The 8,906-nt window shown below is 51.7% G+C and overlaps 1 protein-coding gene across 1 annotated transcript; it reads left to right on the forward strand.

The window, feature by feature from the left end:
- Positions 1 to 355: 355 nt before the first annotated feature.
- Positions 356 to 8,669, forward strand: LOC119091386 (ras-like protein). Its single transcript, XM_037214155.1, has 5 exons — positions 356 to 523; positions 1,006 to 1,119; positions 1,926 to 2,068; positions 6,065 to 6,225; positions 7,749 to 8,669. The coding sequence occupies exons 1-5, from the start codon at positions 417 to 419 to the stop codon at positions 7,818 to 7,820; spliced, it is 597 nt and encodes a 198-aa protein (XP_037070050.1). The 5' UTR covers positions 356 to 416; the 3' UTR covers positions 7,821 to 8,669.
- Positions 8,670 to 8,906: the final 237 nt, after the last annotated feature.

The raw sequence follows: 8,906 nt of genomic DNA on the forward strand, positions 1-8,906 counted from the left end.
CAAATGATGGGTCCAGCATTTGTGCAAGCACTGCTTAGCATGAACTCTAATCCTAGAAAGCCATTCAATCAGAATGAACATTGCAGCTGCCATTGGTTGTTTCCTCAATTATATCAAAGGTTTGGGGGTGTCCATTGGTTGTAGGTGTTGCTGTTTGTTATAGTTCGCTGAGCCATAACAATCACATCAGTCTAGAACTGATGTAAGCTTGGTTGGTTGGTTTTTTACCATTTATCACTTTTTGATTGGATGCTTCAACTATCATTCTGTCTTTTTCAAAGTAAGGTAGTTACTTGTGTAAGAAACAGATCTTAGCGTGCCTTTTTTGTATAATATATGTCAAAGAGTCATTTAACCATTCAGCTCCTGGTTATTGCTGAGCATTTGGTCAACACATCAAGGTCATAACCTAAGCCATGGACTTTGTGCAGTGTGGCTTACAACAGTCCCCAACACAATTGTTTGTGCCTGCAGCTGGAGGCGTGGGAAAGAGTGCACTCACCATTCAACTGATTCAGAACCAGTAAGTGCAGCTCCCTATCATGAGTTACTTGAATTAGGTACACATTCAGTGAGGTCATTATTCCACTTAGCATGTGTCTGGATCCCATGGATGACACCAGATCCAATATGTCTTCTGTTGTTGAATAGAATGTGTTTTGCTGATGGAATCTAGAACACAGATCCTGTAGTCTGTTTTTTGGATCAAATGTATATCTGTTTGGGATTGCCCTTTATCTTCTTGTTCTAAATGCATTGGTGGTTTAACAACTGCAAATATGTCATCATGATTTCTGTACCTGATCAATAATCATTTAGATCACTTCTCAAAATGTGGTATGTTTTGGCTATTTACATGGATCTGTTGGAGCAGGTTGACACAACAGCTTTAGCAAGAGTGCCCGTTTTTGGTTGGTTGGAGCCCGTCCAGCGGTGATGAGTTTGTTTTACGTTCAGTAAGGTGGCGCGCCGCAGCTCAGTGTGGTTGGCTGTTGCGTGTTTCAGTTTCGTGGACGAGTACGATCCGACCATCGAGGACTCGTACAGGAAGCAGGTGGTCATCGACGGCGAGACGTGCCTGTTGGACATCCTGGACACAGCAGGTCAAGAGGAGTACAGGTTAGTGGCGCCCCGCCTCCGTATCCGGGTACAGGGAAGGCACTGAACAGACCGGCGGGAGGTGGGGGTGCCGGTAGCGTAGTGGTTAACGCGTCTGCGGTTAACGCGTATGCGTTAGCCACTGCGCGTCTGGGGACCAGAGGTACAGGGTTAGATTCCCCGCGGTGCCCGCCCTTCTCGCCATGGTGAGAGGCAGGCGACGCCATATAGTCTCAGAAACTCAGTGCGTCGTAAAGACCCAGTGACACACACACACCAGTGGGAGATGTCCGTCTACGGCCAGCAGCGCCTCCACTGGTCGGCTGTGGTGTTGCGCTAATGGCATTAGACCGAAAGAAAAGCTTTGCTGTTTTACATGGTGTCATTGGTCCGTGTGTTACGGATTGCCCTGAATGCTTGCTAAGGTCTGATTGTGGCTCCCGTGGCAGGGGATAATTGCAGGGTGTTTTTTCTGTGTTGCGGATAACCGTTTCCTGTTTGCAAAGACATTTGCATATTATGTTTAATTATGTTTGACTGTCTGACACATCTACCACCTGCATCCCATACACACCCACACATCCGCCACATGGCCTCTATCCTGGAGTCGGCCGACTTGTATCGGATTAATTAGGACAACAGTTTTGGCACGGTCTGCCAGTTCTGGCACCACCCTCAACAAGGTGATCCTAGGGAGAGGTAATGTAAATTCAACAAAGAAAGCACCATGTAAAAACCGCACCGCCCCGCGATGCTGATGATTGTGTCGACCGCCTCCCGCCGCCCCGTGACGCTGGTGACGGCATTCACCGCCTGCACACCGGCAGCGCCATGCGAGACCAGTACATGAGGACTGGCGAGGGGTTCCTGCTGGTGTTTGCCGTGAACAACTCCAAGTCCTTCGAGGACATCAGCAGCTACCGGGAGCAGATTAAGCGGGTCAAGGACGCCGATATCGTGCCCATGATCTGTGAGTACTTGACAGCAGTCAGTCGTGTTTATGTGCTGCGCGTGTCGCCGGTTAGCCCTTCGCGCTCCTGTTAATTTTAATCTGCTGGTGGGGATGGGGGGAGCTGCGACAGCCGCAGCGCTGTGAGTTTGGGGTCCGTAGTTGCCTGTGGGCTGAACGCCCGGGGTTCATGAAGGACATGGTTGTTATGAAATGCACGTTTGTCGCATATTCTCCGTCAAAAAGTGTTTTGGTCAGTTTTCCCTCCCCTCCCCAAGTTCCTCATCTGTCGTTCTCCATTTCCGGACGTAGTTACTCCCGTATCAGTGTATATCTGCAGTCGGTGCCTGCCAGCTCTTAGCTTTGTTCCGTGATTTTTGGGTGTCAATCAGCCATGCCGTGAGAAGTAGGCTTCCTTGAGTGTTTTTTATCACGAGAACGGTGAGCACCGATTGGTCCCACGTACCAACTCGTTAACGTACCCTTTGGTTCCACGTACCCATTGGTCCTACGTGCCCGTTGGTCCCATGTACCCATTGGTCCTGTGTACCCATTGGTCCTACATACCCACTGGCCAATAATCCTACGCACCCATTGGCCCTTCATACTCATTTTTCCCATGTTCCCATTGGTCCTATGTACCCATCAGTTGTACATGCCCATTGGTCCTATGTCACTACGGTCCTACGTACCCGGCGTTCGGTAGTGCCCTCGTTCGTACATGTGCGGGGTCCGTTGGTGCCTGATAATGGGACGCGGATGTCCGAGATCTGCCAACGTCCCAGGCGTGAAGACATGGATCTCTGGACATGTTTGTTCAGCAGTTTTCAGTGTATAAAGTTTCTGCTGGAGCCTGATGAATTCTGGGTGCTTACACTTCTTGCTGTCTGATGTAGGCCCACGTGCATCTGGTTTTCGTTTCGGTTGCATACGTTCATGGCGGGTGCATCGCTGTTGGCCACGATCGCTTAAGACTGGCTGTTACCAGGCGTGCGCTCCGTGAACTATGAGGGTCCGCCAACCGGCAATGGTTTATTAGTTGGGGATACCCGAAATAGGGAGATGGCAGGCAGCAGACGTCTTGGGCCTTTGCATGCTTTTGTTGTGCAAGTGTCCGTGACCTGTGGCTGCTAATTCAATGTTGTGTCGGGGGGAGGGGCGGCTGTCGGTACGATTTCACGCGAACAGTTTACCTGTTTTCCCCAACACTCGTTCGTTTCTTGCCTCTGCTTTCAACGAACGCCAGCTCCGTTTCGCCTCTGAAACGCAAATACTTGTCTTCTTTAGTCGTTCAGCCACTCCTGTGTCTAAACCTTTCATAAGCTGAGGCTGTGGGTGTGCAAAAACAAAACATTCTGGTTCATGTGCTTTCCCTACCGCTTTGCCAGGAACAGATATGATGCGCACAAGTCCCCGGTTACCTCATGTCGCTCTCCTTGTGATTAAACAGCATTTCGATGCATGCAAAATGGGCAGGAATGCGCGATGGAATCATGTCACAACTCGCACCGTTCGTGTGAGCTGTGTTACGTGTGTTCAGCTGAATGAATGTGATGTAATAATACTTCACATTGGAGGTGATGGTCCGCTACCAGTGTGTGTGGGGGAAGCGGGGCGGTCAAATGCAGATGATCTACTCCACTCTCTTCTCTAAGTGCTCTCAGTCCACTCCACGCAGTGCACTGATGGCTGGAATCGGTGGATCTATCTGCCCACGGTGCTATCGGTGGATTGATCGCCGGGAGGAAATTGCCGGCAGTGTCCCTCAATGTACGAACGAGCTCACCGACTAGCACGATTTAGAAAGAGACTTCCACCTGTTAGAACTGTGAGATAGACCTTCTCCGGTGAGTGCGTGGGACTTGTCATGACCAGTTGGCATTATTATGTGTAGCCCGGGCACTTAAAACATGCGGTGAATACGTGGGACTTGCCATGACCAGTTGGCATTATTATGTGCAGCTCGGGCACCTAAAACATGCGGTGAATACGTGGGACTTGTCATGACCAGTTGGCATTATTATGTGCAGCTCGGGCGCCTAAAACATGCGGTGAATACGTGGGACTTGTCATGACCAGTGGGCATTATTATGTGCGGCCCGGGCACCTAAAGCTTGCGCAAATCGCTTCACTTTTCGTTGTTCAAGTCCAGGTTGGCCGGTCGAAGCTACAGACGACTAAGGTTTGAAGGATCCGTCAATTCATCCGCTATGTAGTGCAGATGCCAGTGGGTATGCCACATGTGGTTCTCAATTTTGGGTGATACGCGCAGTATCTGGCATGCGACGTATGCGTGCGTCTCGCATCTTGAGGGCTACGGACGACCTGTGCGCGGGCTCTCGCACACTTCGCTGTGCGCGCGTTTAGGTCGTTTCAGCGTGACGTCCCTGATGATCGTCGCCACCAGTGCGTTTTGAAGTCAATCACGGAGCAGGTGTTTGAGAAAGGTTCTAGCCAATAGGTCGCTGTTTCTTCTGACCAGGCTACGTTGGTGCTGACGAAGTGGCATTGATGCCTTGGGGTGAAACCTCAGACTCTGGGCGTTGTGAACTGTGCGGGAATGGCAAGCGATTAGTATGGACATAACTTGTTAACTGCCATCAGATTTATCACACAAAAAAAAACAGTTGATCACGTTTCGAACAGGTGTTTTGACTTTGGGTGGAAGGGCAAACGGTGAACAGATTTTGTGGGTACACGAGGAATGTTGTGATCCACGAAGGTCGCTGTTTGTAATGTCAAATTTATCCTGAGGCTAAATTCCAGAAAAGCAGCGTCGTAGCTCGAATCGGGCGTCCGTCATTTAGATTCACAGTACCGTCTTGAAAGAATGGCACAACGCGGCCAGACCCTGAAAAGCAGATTAATGAGGTGGGAAACCCTTGCGCCAGCTATGGTAGCTGTGGGAGGTCGGACGCGCCGAAAGGTCAGAGACAACCATGCGCGGATCCATACGGGAGTCGGTCATGTCGGGCGTTGAGCTCCTGCCTCAGCATGCACCAGTGTGGACCGTGTTTTGCAAAGTGGGTGGATGGACGTGGGCAGTTTAGGAGTGGTGAGAGAAAGTACGGGAGAATAATATATATATAATGCAAAATTCAGCCTTTTATCGTACAGTTTCGTGAAGGGCATTGCCACTGCATTTTAGCGGTTATTGACGCTGAGACAAGGACGCAACACGAGTGTTTTAAAGGCATTTCACATGTCGTGCCCTTACACCTGAATGTTCTTGTCGCTCACACTATTCCAGCACGACCGTATCTCAGCCCCGGTGCACTTATATATATATATATATGAATATGAATATATATAATATGATTTCCAAGAAGGCTATGCGAATGTAGAAGAACTATGGGTCAAAAAGTCGCACTTCCCTCGGTAAGCGCGTTAGTGAGATCCGGAAATAACTATGACATATTTGTGATGCTACGGATATGTCGTCCAACGTCATTATTCGAGTGCATACACAAAGCGTGTGATAGCGCATCGACGACAATCGGGAATAATAATAATGTGGGAGAATATGACCCAATTCAACAATTGCTTAGTTGATAGCCGAACCGCCGCTGTTTGCGATAGCCGTGTGGGTTGCTGTGTAGGCTCAGCCGCACCGCCGCTGTTGACGACGGCCGTGCGGGCTGCTAGGCTAGCTCATGCTGACCGGCGGTGGGTGACATGTAAAGGATAGAGGCATTCTGGTGTGCCGTTTGATTTCTGTTGAATTGTGGTGGCGGAAAATCATTGTAAGACACAGAAACTTTTGCGAAACATGTATGTTTTCCATAGGTTTTTCCGGTCCCGCAATGAACTTAGTAATAATTTGCACCTGCTGACAGCCATGCAACGAACGCTGTGATCGCCGGCATCTTTGCCTGTTAAGACTTTTGCATATGTAATGACGGCCAGGCGGTCAGGCCGCTGGCTGAGCGGATGTCTGACCCCGGCCGCCCAGTGTTGCAGTGGTGGGAGCCGCTTGCGCCGCAGCGGCGTTCTGACTCCCGCCGCTCTGTGTTGCAGTGGTGGGCAACAAGTGCGATCTGGCGACGCGAGCCGTCGACATGACCGAGGCCAAGGAAGTGGCGAAAAACTACGGCATTCCCTTCATCGAGACGTCGGCCAAGACGCGCATGGGTGTCGACGACGCCTTCTACACTCTAGTCAGGGAAATCAAACGCGATGTGAGTGGATGTTGACGGTGCCGCGTACATCCCGGGTGGATCGTGGCCGGGCTGTGAATGGTCAGCACCGACACCGGCACACTAGTCCAGAAACACGAGCGCGACGGCAGCTGGCAGCAGCAGTGACGTCTGATCATAGTCAATGACGGTCTGCACTTTGAGATCAGGCGCGACGCAAGCCGTCGGTTAAGACTCCCGCGTTGTAATCAGTGGAATCAGACGCGACGCAAGTGGTCGTGGATCGCGCGCTCTTCCTGTAGCTCTGCGCGGCAAACGCGGGGAGAGGGTCGTGAACGATGCTTTATACACTGAATTTAGGGAAGCCAAACTCGATGAGGGTACCCATGAACGCACGAACGCGTCACTCCTGCAACATACGGTGGGTAGAGGGCAGCCGCCACCGCCATCCTCAATAACCGAAAAATAGCACTTGAAATGCGTTGCATGGGAAGACTCTGCAACTCTTGCAACCCTTTGGCGTTGCATGGGAAGGAACGGTCATGAACACCACATTGAGCACTCCATTGATGAAAATCGCACGCGACATGAGTTCAGCCATGGCAGCTCCTGCTTTTCTAGTCATGAAAATTAAATGAGATGGAATATTCGTGGGCGGTACGTTCTTTGCCTGAGCCCCAGCAGGCCGACGAAGCGTTAGCAGACAGGTACTGCTGAGTCCAGGGCTTGTTTCCATTAAGTTTTGCCTGTGTCACAGGTAGGGAATGTGTAAGTGTCCGCGCATATGATCACCCTCCCTGTCTTTTATTTGATGTCAGATCGGTATCGTTACGTGCCATTTCGTTGCGGATTGTTTGTCATTAAATGCAGAGATTCTGAACAATGGTTGTCACTGCCGGAGCAGGTTTGCAAGTATATGTTTAAGTCGTGTTCCATATAAAACGGTGAAACGGTTACGGACGCCAATTGCTTGTAGCCTGTCATGGTGGTGTAAAAAATATTTCTGAACAATCCCAAAATGCATACCACCTGGCAATGTTTTCCACCGAATTTTTGGTGTTAAACCGTTAGCTCCAAAACTCATTTAACGTGTGGTTGTATGCATGTTTCTTTGTTGCCGTATGATTAAGGTAATCTATGCTGCTTCCGCTGTTCAGTGAAAGTTGGGTAACGAATTGATAGCTGTCGTAAGCATGCTACATGTAGCATAATCTTTCTACGTTGTAGTGACTGCTCTACTACATTGTACTGAAACACTCAAGCGATATACTGCCGGGATTCCTTAGAATGTCTGTTTTTTTATCATCCGCACAAACCGCGACCCTACCGTGCGAAACCGCTTCTTCCACGCCCTGTCTTTCAGTTTGAAGATGTGGCCTTCTTGGGCTTCCCTGTCCCGACAGTTGGCGCCCAGTCGTGTTTCGATTCTCCGTCGTCGACCTGCGTCGCGTTACAAGGCCTCTAGCGAGCGCCCAGTGTCACGCTGCCGGCCTCCGGGGCAGGGTCCGTCCCGAGGCCTGAGGGCGCCGCGGCCCATCCCGCTGACCCGCCCTCCCCGTCGGCAGAAGGAGCGACGAGGCCGCGAGAAGGGCAAGGTGGGCTACCTCGGCCGGAAGAAGTGGTGCTGCCTGCTGTAGAGGCGGCCGCGTCCGCCGCCGCCGCCGGTCCGTGTCTGTTCCGTGTTCCCCGCGCGTCGCCCAGCCGGTCGCCACGCACCGCACGCACAATGGCAGCCGGCGGCCATGGCGGCCAACGCGGCAACCGCGCCCGCGTTAGTGTTCTCTTCGCCATTTTCAACGCTGCGGCGTTTTCGATGCGGTCGGCGTGGCGTGTGGTAGCCGGTGTGCGATATTGATGACTGTCTTGGTTAGAAGTTGTAGAGTTGTGTAAGTAATACCCGACTACCGGCTCAGTCGCTGCCTTTCCTCATCTTTTGCGGACGGCGTTCTGTAGACAGCTCTGACAACCGACTCTTGTAAACTCACTTCGTCCGCGACGTGTGCACGCTTTTTTGAATGTTTTCCACCGACTCGGTGCGCGTGTTCTATGCCCTTTGAAGGGGTGCCTGTTGATTCCACGCGTGAGTGACCAGTTCTGCATCAGCCCGCGTGTTTTCTCCGTGTCGCGCCCGGAGCCGTGGTTTTAGTTGCGGACGGCGGGGCTGCCGCCGTGCCCGCAGGTGATTTTGTACCGGCCGGCGGGCGGCGCCAGTGTCCGCCATACTCGTAGGCTATATGGCGCGGCGGGCGGCCGCTGTTGGCGGCGCGCGCGCGCGCGGCGTCCCGTCCGCGGACGGAGCCACCTCGGCTGCTAACCTTGGGCCGGCCCCCTCGGCAGCAGGCGGCACCGTGCCCACACTAATACTGGGGGCGGCCTCTCATCGCTGTACTGTTCTCTCTCGCCGCCGCTGCGACGGCCAATCGGATTCTCTATGTTCTTACTGGTGCTAAATGTAGTATCTCAATTTATAAAGATTGCTAAGTGAACGTGGCGTCTGCCGGAAGATGACAGTATGGGCTGGAGTAATGGCGCTGCTCACGCACAACACTGCTTCGTGAAATTGTGAACGTTAACTTTAAAACTCAGTGTAACATCAAGAAAGCGTAGCTGTGTGAAACACTGCGAAAAGTGACGATGTAAAGTACTGAAGGGACTCGTGCTAGAACCAGGCACGTCTTTTGACAGGAGTTTTGACCTCGGTGAATGTCAGACGCGCTGGTTGT

The sequence above is a fragment of the Pollicipes pollicipes genome, unplaced genomic scaffold (genome assembly GCF_011947565.3).
Source record: "Pollicipes pollicipes isolate AB1234 unplaced genomic scaffold, Ppol_2.1 Scaffold_3447;HRSCAF=4054_pilon_pilon_pilon, whole genome shotgun sequence".
In the NCBI taxonomy this organism is placed as follows: domain Eukaryota; kingdom Metazoa; phylum Arthropoda; class Thecostraca; order Pollicipedomorpha; family Pollicipedidae; genus Pollicipes; species Pollicipes pollicipes.